Consider the following 15,641-nt stretch of genomic DNA (forward strand, 5'->3'; position numbering starts at 1 on the left):
CCTTCTTTGTAAGCCTCCGGAATTCCGCTCCGTCGGTAAACGCCTGTACGATGCAGTTGCACGGTGTCCCAGTTGTCACGCAGCCCAATTTAAGAAAAAAACAAACAAAACAACGGTGTTACTTGGACAAAGCGAGGTGTATATTTTTGCCAGTGTACTGTTTTCATTATAGACAACCAATTAAGTAGCCCTAATTATTTGTAACTTAGACAATACTCACCAAATTATCAAAATGTCAATGAGGAAGATGTGCAGATTTTGAAACGACATGTGTGTTTGTTTCTTACAACAAAGTTCTAATGGCGTGCTAATTTCTTCTTGTTAATAAAGAAATCACCCGAAGTATGAAAAAGAACAGCGTGACTGCGAACCCACCCGCAATCGAAAGCGGAGCACTCGGATAAACCAAGCGACCGCTTTAGCTCAGGCTTTGCCAGATACAGCTTTCCGCTAATTGCTAGGGGGTACAGGTCGGACGCCAACAACACGTGTCGCAATTTTGCAGGAATACCTTCAGTTTGATTCTGCAGGTAGGCCCACTGTTAGAGAGAACACGCACTCACATCACTAGGGTGACCAATATTGCTCTGATAGGGGAGTGCATTGCGAGTCGTGGTCGCCAGTGAAATCGCAGTGCAGGCTTTGTTTTTGATTTTATAATATACTGATATTTTGAGAATTGTTTCGAAGCCACTCAGAATGAAAGTTGTGACGATTTTCGCACCAAATGCATTACAGTGGCGTGCAGTGAGGGGGGAGTGCAGCTTTGTTGCGTGGATTATGTATTCTTGTGATAACTATAATAGTTTATTTCAATAAAAACACAGAAATACTGTTTCACAAAGGTTAACACCTTCCTTTACCTACTATATATTGTAACAGGTTTGTTCCCAAAGCGATATTACGTGTGATGTATTTAGACTCAGTTATGGTTTTTAAACGGTTCAAAGTGACTGCGCTTGTTAAAGAACTTCCAGATGATTTTTCAATCGCTTGCCACTTTGTTATTTCGGTAAAATATATTTTGCAATATACAGCATCTTATGAAATCAATGATGGAGAACTGAATGACAGCAAATATTTATGCATTATTGTCTTCTCGATAGCAAGCGTTAACAGAATAGAAAACAATCCGGCACTCGGCATACGTATTACAGCGCAGTTCGCACCACTCCTACTAGTTAACATCGAATCAAATGTAGAAAGAATGATACGACAAAGTCATGTGTGATAATATGAAAATGAATGAAGATAGGATATTTTGTTACAGATCATATATCATATTTCGCGGGCAAAGAAACGATGTATCTGCTAACGAGCATGAACATGCGCATCTTCACATGTGTAGTTGACCTTGCTGTATTCTGGCCCGCCGCAGTTGACCAATAGCACCAGTCCAGACGGGACCAATGACATCTTCCTGAACTACCGCACCATTATTTTGAGTCTGCAAATGTACTAAAATCTCTGGAAAATTACTTTGAAGTGCAAGTTATCCAACCCGCGAATATAATGTACACCTGTCTGATTTATTTTTTTCTGTCGTTGATGTTGTTTTCTTTGCTTTTTCTTCTTTCTTTACACCTGTACATCTAATAATTGGTTATATCATTATCTATGTACCACCTCCCACTCCTGCTTGGGCCATTTTTATGGCCTGCAGTACTTTATAAGTAAATAAATAAATAAATAAATAAATAAATAAATAAATAAATAAATAAATAAATAAAAATTTCAGAGTATGCATTCGTAGTGTGTACGTGACAGGATTGCAGTGCATATTGTCTAAGAGAGGCAGTGAATAAATAAATAAAAGCGCGGTGGACGCGGGGTTATGCCACTCGACCGCTGATCTGAAAGTCGCGGAATTGAATCCCGGCGGTAGCGGCCACATTGCCATTTGGAAAAATTCTGGATGCCTGCGCGCCTTGATTCAGGTTAAGAATAGAGAACTCGTGATGGTCGGGATATCCGGAGGCATCCGTCCCGACGTCCTTCATAACCATAATTCGGTTTCCGGATGTGATACCCCGACATTTACTATTATCGTTGCACTTCACTCACCGGCTGCTCCCGGATGGCCAGGGGCTCCTTTCTTGCCGCGCGTTCCTGGCACGCCTGAAAAAACAAAAAAGAAAAAAAGCCAGCGTGACGAGTCGCAGCATCTGAGTTTGAAATCACCATACTAATTTTTAATTTATTTCTTTACTGAGCACCTCAACCAGGGTTAGTGGCGTGTGCCCTCTTTGCGTTTCCAGGAACTATGAACAACACCTAAGGTTTTCAGAAAACGCCGCAAAGCGAATCCATGCCATCATTAAGGCTGATCTTGGTGATGCCAGAACGTTGGTAGCGCGTTTTGGAGAGCTTGATAAAAATATGCATGAGTGTACTTCAAGAATTTTTAGCTTGGACAATCTAATCTTACTTAGTGTAACATTAATGTGATCGCAGGATGTTTTTATCCAGCAGCAGTATGAGTAGTTAAGCACCAGTAGCTGCGTGAGAACAGCACTTCCTTTTGAGAGGAATCCCAAGAACTTTGCCAATATTTAAGAAAAAAAAGTCATTTTACGCCAGTATAATTTTTATAATTTTTCGATGGAAATACGTTACATTCAGCATTTAATGATGGGCTTTTGAATACATAGATGCTTCTTAATTAGTCCCATCACTGCGCTGCCAGAAAGGGAGCACTCTCTCTAGGAGATGTGGTGTCATAAAGCTCTGTGCTAAATAAACTTCCCCAGTGAAACACTGCGTCTCCTTCAAGAATTTTATGATTTTCTAAGCGTATGAAACTCTTCCGGATTTTTGATTGCAGTTTCGCGTTGAGGGAAAAAACAACACACATGTTGTAATCCATTACAGACAGTAATTCTAAGCATAGCAATAAATTCACATGCCTTGTATTATCTGTCAACTTCAGTAGTTACAAAATGAAGTTATGGAAGCTCCGCACTAGTGCACGGTGACGGAAGAGTGGATCTACTTTTTCCTTTCTTTGTCTCTGCTTCTTGTACTTGTTCTTGAGCTGTGCGCTTTATATTGTCTTTCTTTGTTCTTATTATTTCGTTTCTTCACTCTTTCTATTTTGATTTCTTTTCTTGGCTTGCTCTCTCGCGCTTCAATTCTCTTGGTTTCTTTGTTTTTTTTTCCTCTTTTGGTATTGCTCTCCTTTTTCCTGTCTCGTATTGGTATCTCTTTCCGTTTATTTCTGTGTCTATGTCAATCTATCTTTTCATGCCTTTATTCCGTTCACTTCTCTCTATTTTTTCTTTCTTTCATTCATTTCTTTTATCTCTCCCTCCATTTCCTTTATATTTTGATATCTTTATTTTTCTCTCCTTTTCACGAGTTTTATCATCACCGAGAAGAGTATTCCTTTAGCGCTCGCACGTGCTGTACTCGTTTGTGGGGCTCGCCTAATTCCTGTCGCTTGTGCGTACCCGCCGGGGGTTTTATTTTTTATGCGCACACCAAATTTTTCACAACCAGCTTGAACAGGGCGTCGCTAAAAACAACATATATATATATATATATATATATATATATATATATATATATATATATATATATATATATATATATATATATATATATATATATATATATATATATATATATATATATATTACTGTAAGTGTCACTCATGTTCCTGAAGTGCATCAGGTCCGTCACTGTTGTTCACTGTGCCCGGCTCTTGACCAGCAAGACACGGCCTCGATTGCTGCCACGGTGGTGGGATTTCGATGGAGGCAAAACGCTAGAAGGCCGCGCAATGTGTGATTTAAGTGCACGTCAAAGAACCCCAGCTCGTCGAAGTTCTTATAGAGCCCTCTATTACGACATGCCTCGCTATCGCACAGTGCATATGACATGCAGTACTCCAGAAATTATCACCTTGCTGTCATGTGCATCTGGAATTCGACGAGATATAGTTCTTTTCAATGACACAGCCAAGGCCTGTCCACTTCTCGCTTCAATCCACTGGCGCGTGTTGCGTGCAATTTCTGTTGGCGGGCGTAATTTCGTCGTTGACATATTTACTGTCTTCATATACTTCGTGTCCAACTGCCCACACATTCCCGTGGTTCTCACCTGGAGGTCCGGGCAGCCCTGGTGGACCGCGTGGTCCAGCCATTCCAGGAATTCCTGCGAATGAACTTCAATTATGAGTTGTGTACGCTTCTAGACAAGCTGCTATATAAAGCACGAAAATATTAGTTTACCGGACAGAAGATGCATTATTAAGAACTCAAGAAACGGATTTTGTAAACTACGGTCGTTTGCTCAGTTGCCACGTCTACATTGCGGCAGATGTCGTTATATGTAACTATTCATCGCATTTCATGATCGAGGTGCAGTGAACGACTGGACCCATCCTTCTCCTTTAAATTTTTGAATAGCAGAGGCTGATGTGTTTTTCCTTGCCACCTCCGTCATCGCTTGCTTCCGAAGAATGATTTCAGTTTTTATTTATACTTACTTGTTATTTATTACATTCTCAAGATACAGGCTTATATACAAGAGGGGAGGGGCAAAAGTGGATCGTAGATAGACCATCAATAGATACGGGGTAATAAATAATGTTTAAAAAGTCTCAATCAAGACTGCAATGCCAATACTCTACGAGTTGAAATAATCAATGAAAAGAAACAAAAGACAATTTATAATTGTCGAAATGTTCGAAAGCTAGCTACAGTAAAAATATACAAACTAAAGTTAAACGAACCATTCCACTGTACGAACATTTTTGTATTCCAACCAAAGCATTATTGAACCCGTTGCTAACGCATTTCAATTTGACGAAACCCATGTAGAGCGCATTTCCGTTATACGAGCATTTTTCGTAACACCATATACTGCCTGACACGTCATATTGATAAGAAATTATCTGAACTCCGGGGTTGAGACAGCGCGTGCAATAAAGAAGTTCACTTTATTTGCGCCGATCGAGTTTCATCCCACTGAGAAATCAGTCAGCTTAACTTTCGCCTCTTCAGAAGACACGAAAAAAAATCAACGAAAGTGATTAACAACCAAATTTTACGAATGGCCGCATTGCCCAAGCGACAAGCGGACCTGAAATAAGGCACGAGCGCATTCCGCTTGCATGCGAAGTAGGAGAGGAGGGCTACCCTCCTCCTCTCGACAATTTTCCTCTCTATATCGGGACATCACCAGTGACATTATGAAAGAAATTTTTCGTTCATGATTTGTTTCTAGTAAGGTGTCCGGCAACCGCCAGTGGTAAAAGCGGCGCTGCCGAGGGCGAATACGTGAGAGGTATAGGGAGTTTCCGCCCCCTGCGTAAAGTATGCGAAATTAGGTGAAAAATGAAAGGATACATCGGCGGGCTTGAAGAGGAGCTCCCTCATATTACAGATATAATTACTTGCACCGTGGCCTGAAATGCATTTTCAGAAAAAGGTAAACATCTTGAAGTAATCTTAATCCACACCGGTACCCTTTTGTGATGAACAGCTGTGTGTTCCTATATATGTGTGGAATGATGTGTCATTGCATATACGGCGGTACAACTACTAACGTCTGCAATTTGAATGCTCTAGTACAATGTGAACTTTTGCTAGCAAACTTTGAAAATAATAATAATATCTGGTGTTTAAATTCCCAAAACCACGAAATCATTATGAGAGACGCCATGAGAGCTCAGAATATATCGACCACCTGTGCGAGCAAACTCTATATAGCAATGTCATTTTAGCTTGTTTCAGTGTAATATAAGTATTTTTGTTAGCTACTAATAGTTTATTTTGGGTAACCTTTATTTCTTGTTTTTCTCGCTGACTAACCTACCAAATTAGGAAGGGGGGCAGGGGTAATGTATAAGCATGAACCTTTCTAGATCAAGCGTGTCTCAAGACAACAAGAAAACACGGCATAACAGAACAGAGCAAGGTATTTCCTTATTCTGGACCGCGGTGCATTCAGCGTTGTGCAGATAAGTATTCGGGCACTTTTTCCCTCTAAAACAGATCTATACACGTGGTGTGAGCTCTACGTATTTCCACCGTATCTCCACAGAAACATTCTCCAACCTTAAAAAAAACACAGTGGATATATTGTGGATATGCGTGTGCGCTCCCGTAACACCACCGTTGCGTCGCGTCGTGTTGACATCGTTCACTAAGCGTGTAAAACGAAACATTTTGACATGCTCGCGTAGCGGTTTTTGTCTCACGTTGCTTCGAGCCATGATGCGCGGATAAATTGCGGGCGCCAACCATCTCTCCCTCCACCCACGTCGCCGTGGAGCGGCGCATTTGCCGGAGCGGACGTGACGTAATGCGGGATTATGTTTACGCTTGGCAAGACAACAAAAGCGACACTGCGAACGCGCCGCTCTTATCGCGAACGCAGCGCGGGTCTACGCGGCTCTTCCGTGCTAGGCTGTGAGCCGCGACCGGCAACGGAGCAACTACTCATGGCGTTTCGTGTACACTACTCGTGCCACAGCAGGTTAAATGGTGGTAGGGATGAGCCGAGAGAATGTTACTGCGTCAGCTGTGTGCGTTGGTTTGTATCAGTGGATGTGTGCAAGCGTCCTTGCGGCAATGTTTCTTCCCGTGATGCGTCAGCCTCGCATCGGCGTCGTCATCGTCGTCGTGTGCCGAAAAGAAGGAGGAAGTAAGGGGCGGGTGGTCGAGCTTGCGTTTTCGTCGTTGGCCTCGTTGGAGGCGCGCTTAGCCGAATCTCGTTAGGCTGCACCGTGCAAGGCACAGGCGGAGCCCTTTCGCTCACACTCTTTAATGATGGTTTCTGCGAGCATGCGCCGCAGTGCTTTGCAAACAAGCCACCGGCTGACAATTATTTATTTCCGTCGGGGAGCCCACTACTCGCTTCGTTAGGTTCCACTCCGTGCACCGGTCCGATTAGGGATGTCCCGGATTCGGCCGGGATCCCGAGGGACGAAGCCGACCTACTCTGTCTTCGGTCAGCTTTTCGTGGCCTGTTCCTCTATTTACCCGATTCGTTCCACGAAAGCACGTTTTGGTTCCGTCTGTACCTCCTCCGCATCGGGCCCCCGTCTACTTGTCCAACGATTCGGCGCATGCCATGGGAAATTTATGTCTGACTGTTCTTTAATTATGGCCGCCTGAGACAATTAGTGCCCGCCACAGTTTAGTTTGGCCAGTGCGGCACGCGACGTTCTGAGGATGAAGCTACTGGGTTAGGCACTTTGCGCGTGCGTGTCCCCCGACTTTCCTCTTTTTTCCTCTTTCTAAACATTGTCGTTTATAGGCGTCGTGGTTTACTTGACTACGGTAATCACTGAATACAGTGGTTCTCGAGAACTTCAAATGATATCTCTTCACATCCTTAAACATGTTCGGACTATTATTTAATTCTGTTCCGATTACAAAAGAAGCTTTAGAGAACTAAAAACTACGTGTTGTGGCACAATAATTTGCACTGTGGCGGCGCATAATAAATCTGCGTGCTTACACTGTTAGCAGACTGAAACGACATGTTGCGGATGCAATCATTGCTTTCATGAAAACAGCCTATACTTGTAAATAAACGGTGTTGCTTTTTTGAAAGTTTTCTGCTTGAATTTCAAAGCATGGTTTGCGCAGAAAAGCCCACGCTAGAAAGTGATGCTGTTATGCCAGTTCTGGCAATTATTGTTAGGCTACGCTTGCCTGAGCTAAGATGCCGAAAGACCGTAAAAAGTGGATGCTTCAGGTTGAAAAAAATAGCGACATGTACACGCACACACACACCTGCAAGTATCGTGAAAGTTACGCGAAATTCGGGCTCCGTGACATAATGTATTTTATGCTAATGCTGTATCACCGTTAGCTCTTCTGCCAGAGTCCCCACAGACCTAAACCACTATGGCAGTCTTTGGTGAAATGCATCAAAGGAGCTTGATGTCCGTCGCGGCACCTGTTGTCTAATTTGTTTTAACTAGACTCATTAATTGTTAGCTGCCAACAGCAAATCCCGGCTGCACCCACCAACGACGGGGAGCGAGAAGTGGCCACGGCTCGGCTGTGATTAAGTGAAACGAGCTCTTTTTAGCACACTTAAGTCCCGACGCTCATGAGGCCTTTGAACGACCTCATCTGTTGTAATCTACAAGGGCCCGTTGTCGCGACAATCGATTGGGATTCAACAATCATATGGAACAGCGCCACACGACAAGCACCTAGAATAAGACACGTATGGTTATGACATTCATCTGAACAATTCATTTCCAATCGCTCCTGTTACACAATGAAGGCGAATTGATAATAACATGTGAAAGTTTCACCGCAAGGGCGAAGCAATGCATGTGATAGCAAGAAATCTGAATGTGACATGGAGAACTAAAAGCGATTCGGCACATGCTGCGTGTCACGTAAGCACAAAAAGACGCTCGAAAAGAACGCACAGGTACACGAAGGACAAGGGTGAACTGTAGCAGTCGTCAGGCCTTGACGTTTGAACGACCCGTTGCAAGCTTGGATAACGCGGAACATGACTCTTTTAGTTCATTTTATAACCCGGAAGCGTTTTATACCGGGAACGACCACGGCTCTACTAACACGTTTCCGTCACGGATATGACGTTGTGAATTATAGGTTTACAGACTTCACACACACACACACACACACACACACACACACACACACACACACACACACACACACACACACACACACACACACACACACACACACACGCACACGCACACGCAGCCCCGTCAGTTCTTTCATTAACTGTTGCTTCCTAGAAGCGTCCTTAAGAGCGATGGGTACACCATTGGGCTCCGTGCGCTTACCAGGTGTACATGCGACAGCGAGGCGCCCCGACATCCTAACAACAGCGGGGGAGAATATGGTCGTTTACCTGCCGCAAACTATGTCTCGGTCAGCCAAGTGGTCGCGTCCCCATGTCATTCTCAATGACACGCGTGCCTGCCAAGAATGGCTTAAACTCAGACGGTGGCGCCTGACCTGCCTCTTGCTAGACGCTTTTCCGAGTAAGCTTTCCCCTTCTAATCCCAAACGGGGGCGACCTTGACTGCTCCGCTTGTGAGCCGTAAAAGAACAAGGTTTTCTGCGAAACATTGCTCTCGCGACAGAAAAACGCCACGTACGGCAAACGAGGCTATTGGCTGGAAGGTGTAAGAAAATAAAAACATTATTTTTCTAACGCTGGGTCCTCACGTGTGAAACGCCGTTATGGACGCTTACGCAATGCATTTGCATTTTCTCGCGGTTTCCTTCGGGGATGGATGGAAAAACGTTTATTACAGAGAAAAAATTGAAATAAGGGTTAACAACAGGTGGGTGGGGACCATAGTCCAGGGCTCCACAGGCCTCAGCAGCCCGCCACGCCTGGTCCAGGAGCGCCACTTGGACCGCCTTTTTGTCGCTGGAGAACAAGGTCTCCGACTGCTCCATCACGAATTTATTCGCAGAAATCTGAGGCGCATTAAATTTAGCTTGCCTTAACTTACATTCCTATGTAATGTAAGCAAGTGTTGGCTGTCCTCCACACCACGGGCAAGAACCCACGTGGCGGTTGGGCGCATCGCATGTTTTAAACGCAGGCGCATGTTTTAAACGCAGGATGTGCATCAGTCTGCAGGCAGCGCCACTCATGCGCTTCTTTTACACTCAGCCGACAATGGGGCGGGGAGTATCGCTATCGTTCGGTCGTTGTCGACGCTGGTGTTCTAAGATATCTTGAAGAGTGTGGGGAGCCTGGAGTAGCAAACGGGTATCTGGACGAGGGACGGTTGCTTGGTGACTAATAGCTCAAGCTGCACTGTCTGCTCTGTCGTTACCCGTTTCAGCTATATGCCCAGGCACCATATGATGCAGTGTTCCTGGTCTAGTGTTGCACCTAACTGGCGGGAGACGCATGCAGGTACACGGTCGTAAGTGAAACATCGACAGGCTATTTGAGAGTACGTGAGGATATAAGATTGCTGTTTCTATGATAGCGTCTTTAGTTTTGATGACAAGTGCTACCACGAGGTCATCCCTTCGGGAATGTGAAGTGAAATGAACCTTATTTAGTCCTAAAGAACTAACTGCTCAGACATCCCCCTAAGAGGGGTCTACCGCAGTTACTGGCCGCGCCCACGCCGGGACTGGAAGACCGTCGCCCTCCGCCCGTTCGCAGGCCTCGTGAACTGCCCAGTATTGAACTGAGAGCTCGGAGCTTTTGAGGGCCTTCTCCCAGTCTTGTTCTCTGATAAACTTTGCGCCACGTAACGCCGGGCACAGCCAGAGCATTTGAGCGAGTTTGCAGTTATGTGCCTTACAACTAGGGCAGTGGGGTCATTTTTTCCTCATTGTGTTGGCCATCTTAATTATATTTTTGCGGTGCATGCAATTGACTGCTACAAGAACACTTGCAGAGTACCTACTATGCCATAAATCATCATATTTATTGTGTAGTTGAGGGGCATTCGTTATGCCACCCTTCGTCATTCTTCGAAAAAGCGTCATACGCGTTACACTATGCAAAGAGCTTTGTGGATTTTTTTTTTTTGTAGAGGCTGACGGCGAAACAGAATTGTGCCTGAAGCTTTTGTAATGCGTTGGAGCATTCAAAGACACACTCGGTACGCAATTCGTACTGTGTGACGCCTGATTCTTTTTGCTGTTCTCAAACAGTTTTATTAACAACATGAACGCGATTCCTTTCACGACATGAAGCCTGTCTAGGGTCAGTTTGCAGCGGAGTTTCAAGCAGCGGCGTGCCTCAGTGGTAGAATTCTGGGCTGGTAAGCAATGGACTCGGGTTTGAGTTTCATTGTGTCGTTAGCGTCTTTTATTTACTTAGTTTCTTTTTTTTTGGTTCGCGCGATAGTGGTTATGAACACCGGCGTAGGCGGCGGACAACTTCGGCGCCAAAAACGACCATTGTTTTGATCTCATAACAGCCTTCGCTGCAATAAACACTCAACTATACATTGGTGAATACATGTTTCACTTTCACGTTACACCAATTTTTATGGCAAATATATATATATATATATATATATATATATATATATATATATATATATATATATATATATATATATATATATGTATATATATATATATATATATATATATATATATATATATATATATATATATATATATATATATATATATATATATATATATATATATATATATATATATATATATATATATATCTTGTCTTTCTGTCTGTCTAACCGACTACGTCTGAGTGCTCTCGTGTTCACCTCCTTAACTGGGTGTAGACCAAAAGTAGTATGGGATCGCGGAATCAAATGTCAGCCGCGCCGGCCGCGTTTTCTGTGGAGGCGAAGATTCTTGAGGCCCGTGTGCTTCGATTTAGGCGTGCGTTAAGGAACACCAGGTGGTCGAAATTTTCGGAGCCTGGCGTTTCTCATATTCATATGGTGTTTTTGTAACGGTAAACGCCAACAAATATATCAAAAGTAGTATAGGAGGGTGACAAGGTGTGACGACTATGAGTTCTGGTCATGACATGATGCATTTGAAAGTTCTCTCACGTACGACGTCGCACTCTTTCTGCCAGACACGTTTGGCATATATTCGTACACCGCGGGCCTTGGTAGGTGCCACAGTTGTTAGACAGTGTGCATATAACGAGGAACGGCCAGTACAGACATTGGTGACATAAATGCGAGAGAGTTAAGAAAATCCAGCATAGGCTTCGTTGAACCGATGAATGTAAAGAATAAATGTTACGGCCCGTACTCAAATAGAACGCAAGGAGTCTGCGTGGCAATCAATTATTCTATTATAGAGCCGTGCCATCTCTGAGAAATCGTTTGAAAAAAAAAAAGCTATGCAGTCGTAATATTAGTGGAACGTCAATTGTGGTTTCACTGCTGCCCACCTCATTTTAAAAACATTACATGTGCACGGCAATATTATAGGCATCACTACAGGTTAGTGTCAATTGTAGTTGAGCGCCATTCACAGAAATTGGTCTACGTAGCACTCTCCAGGGCTACCATCCTCTCAAGCAATAGCGCTATAAAATTCAACTTTGTTCTTCTAGTGTTTGTTGACACCCACGTCACTCTTGGCATGTTTATGCAACTGTAAACAACTGTTAATACATACATACATACATACATACATACATACATACATACATACATACATACATACATACATACATACATACATACATACATACATACATACATACATGCATGCATGCATGCATGCATACATACATACATACATACATACATACATTCATACATACATACATACATACATACATACATACATACATACATACATACATACATACGTACATACATACATACATACATACATACATACATACATACATACATACATACATACATACATACATACATACATACATACATACATACATACATACATACATGCGGCAAGCATCCACCGAGAGTGCCTATATGATTTCCATGTAAAAGAACTGCGATAACGTATTAAAATATAGTCATTACCCGCACTTGCCCTCACTGAAATCATTTATACCCTGACCTACCAAAGCAATCACTTTAGAAACCCCCTTACCCAACATTGTCGAAGATGATGCACTCACGCGTTTTTCTTCTATATTTCATCTATTCTGAATAATTTCTCGTATCATTGCGTCTTAAGCCCTACTTAAAATGTTTGTGTTTTTAAGACTGGGGTGGAACCACACCACTGACAGTGTATTTTCAAGGGACCTAGCTGACACTGCTTTCTTGACTTTTTACAAGTTGACTTTATGTCTGGTTGTGGCATCAGCGTGTTTATTTTACGTTTCACGGTCTGAGACATAACAGAGGCATCGAATGGGCAACGTCTCTAATTGTTTTTTTGTAACAACTTTATTGAACGTCTCTAATACATTTCACAATTTTTAAGGGGCTTCAAGTAGGTTTGTCATGATACTGTTGAAAGAGAGGGAAATGAAGCGGGATTAGAAAGGCCCTAGAAGTATCGAATAATATGAGCTCTGTAAAACAGAAAGTTAAAGCGCTTGGTCTTTGAGGGAAAGGCTGACACGCCATGAATTACATACTTGCACTTGCACTCGTAGCACGCATGTGCGTTTTCCGAGCTACTTTGACTAGCACTTCCATTTTTTCCTGTTTTATTGTTGTAGCTTAATGTTGACGCAACGTAGGCTGGCAACTATAGTGGCCAGCCTTTGAGGAGGATAACGAAGCACTTCTGTGGGCGCATGCCCTGGTGTTCTTGCTTTTGGCCTTTGGTCACAAAAGTAAACGCCCTGCTTTTGTGATCATGATCTTTGTTCATCATGATCTTTTGTTCGTACACATTGCACATTATATGCGCACCAACCACGCTGAGTAACAAAGCAAGGATTTTGCATTTTGATTCACGGACGTAAACAGCAGGTGCTTTCATTTAATGTTCTGAAAATCCTTCCAGGGTCATAAGTAAGAAAAGTTGGCTATTTCACTACAACTACTAACGAGTTAATTGCACGCGAAGTGACTTAGCCCACGGAAGCAATTGCGTCGAGTTCATGTCAGTGCCATATACACAAACGAAAACGCTGCAGAGAAAATAGCTTGATTAGGTTAAAAGAAAGCAGAAGGAGGGGCTCGAACCGAAATGCACATACTAAATAAATCATGAGCAAAAATAATAATGACGCAGTTGGAAGTTAGACTTTCCACGCTTTTCGGCTCTCTCCGCCCCCAACCAAACTCGACACGTTACCGTCGCTGATTGAGTGGGCAACTCTAAGTTTATCGCCGAGATCTGCTTGGCTGGGGCAGCTTATTAATATTCATGAACTCCGACATAATTCGATTTTCTTAGAGCAAGCAGCAGTGTATGACATTAACTTTATGGATAGGTGGTACCGCTTCGAGAAGAACTAAAAAAAAAAACTTTTTATGTGAGAGAACATTTGTGAGGTAAGAGTTCGCGACGCCAGCAAGCTCATTTCCTCCCTCGCACCGCTAATTCCACAATCTTTATCTCTCATGCCCACAGAGAGTTGCTTTAACAATTTTGTTTGTAAAAAAACGTGCTCCGGGTAAGATGAAGTGTTCCCCCTTTATTTTTTTCGATGCAGTCTTCCTGAACACGCCGGCTTATGCGCTCAGCGGCAGCCACTTTTTCGTGGGAGCCCGCAAGAGCAACATTGATAAGCCGAGCAAAATGTCATCGAAAATAAAGCATCTCTTTGTTCCCAGAACGTGCAGCAAGATGTTGCCTGTATTTTTGTAAAGTGGTGGGACTTATTTAATGCTTTATTTTATCTGGCCCAATAATTATACAGTGAAATTATGAGCGCCGAAAACCTTCATTACGCAGAAATAATATGGACGGGACCACGATCAATGGATGATATATGCAACGTTCTTTTTGTACTCAGTACGGATTTTTATTAAAAATACTCTTACTACTAGTAAGGGCCCTTTTGTCTTCCCACACGAACTATACCTCAAGGCACAGCAATTTTCGATGCAGCAAAAGTAAAAATAAAAGTACTAATTGGCTCAGCCTAGTTAACACTTTAATTACTAATTTGAGAAAAGTTCTTCCTATAAAAAGGTTCTAGGGCGTCATAACTTATGGGGCACCCATTATTTGAAAACAACAACTTATGTTTAAATAATTATTATCGAATTCTAACAGCGTTATCGAAATTGTGCGAACACACCGCGCAGAAAACGGGGCTGCTGTGTTCCGTCAGACCACAATTTCCGGTGACTAGGAAAAGGGACGCAAAAATATGAAATGAGATGCTGCACGGCAGCATAATGTCGTGGAGACAGGCCGAGTAATCTCACTAGCGCCAGCGGGGCGCTTTACGCTTCTCTGTTAAGTTTGGTGCTTGCACGCTTGTTTCGCACAGTGCAAAATGATGATGATGATGATTCCACAGCCATGGCTCGTACCCATTCAGGGGGATCGGCCAAGAATCGACGATTTAATTCAGTAAGATTTTTTATAATCAATATCGAAACCACCCACCAGAGAAAAAAAAAAGAAAAAGAAAAGACACCCTAGACAGAATGAAAGGAGTGCAATAGTTGTTCGTCCCTTGTTCAGATCAGGCAATCATTCATTACCTTGAATCACTATTAGCAGTGCAAAATAAAAGCGCAGTGTCCACCTTTTCTCTCTCTCTAAACAGCTTCTAGGAGCAGCCACTGGGGAACTTCTCGCCTAATAATAAATTAAGATCTGGGGTTTTACACCTCAAAACCACGATATAATTATGAGAGATGCCGTAATGGAGGGTTCCGAAAATTCCGACCTTTTGCCGGTCCCTACGTGGGACTGACTCTTGTGCGCGGACGATTCGCGTTCCGCAGGACACAATTCCTTTCTTCCTGGAACGTTCAGTGACACCGCGCAGTACACCGCAGGCTTCTGTCCGGATGGTAATATGACCGTAGAGATTGAACCAACCAGCTACGGGCCAGCCTTCAAACACCATAACCACTGCTCCACCACGCGGGACTGATTCTCAAACAGGCGAAATATTTCAGCGCCTGTTTATAGTTTAACAATGAAATCGATAATCAACACACAATGCATGCAAATAATAACTGGTGTATGATTGTGCTTTTCAGATGATTTGCTTTTTTTTCTGACTAGATACTGCTTAGACGCACCTTGATTCAGATTCATACT

The 15,641-nt window shown here is 43.0% G+C and overlaps 1 protein-coding gene across 1 annotated transcript in view; it reads right to left on the reverse strand.

Moving 5' to 3' along the window:
* Nucleotides 1-15,641, reverse strand: part of LOC119164009 (uncharacterized) — a 160,270-nt gene that overhangs the window by 33,768 nt on the left and 110,861 nt on the right. The window contains exons 5-6 of the mRNA XM_037416107.2: nucleotides 4,102-4,155; nucleotides 2,065-2,118 (exon numbers count right to left, since the gene is read on the reverse strand). Coding sequence (XP_037272004.2) covers nucleotides 2,065-2,118; nucleotides 4,102-4,155 — 108 coding nt within the window. The remainder of the gene's footprint in view (nucleotides 1-2,064; nucleotides 2,119-4,101; nucleotides 4,156-15,641) is intronic.

This window comes from Rhipicephalus microplus, chromosome 3 (genome assembly GCF_043290135.1).
Source record: "Rhipicephalus microplus isolate Deutch F79 chromosome 3, USDA_Rmic, whole genome shotgun sequence".
Classification (NCBI taxonomy): Eukaryota; Metazoa; Arthropoda; class Arachnida; order Ixodida; family Ixodidae; genus Rhipicephalus; species Rhipicephalus microplus.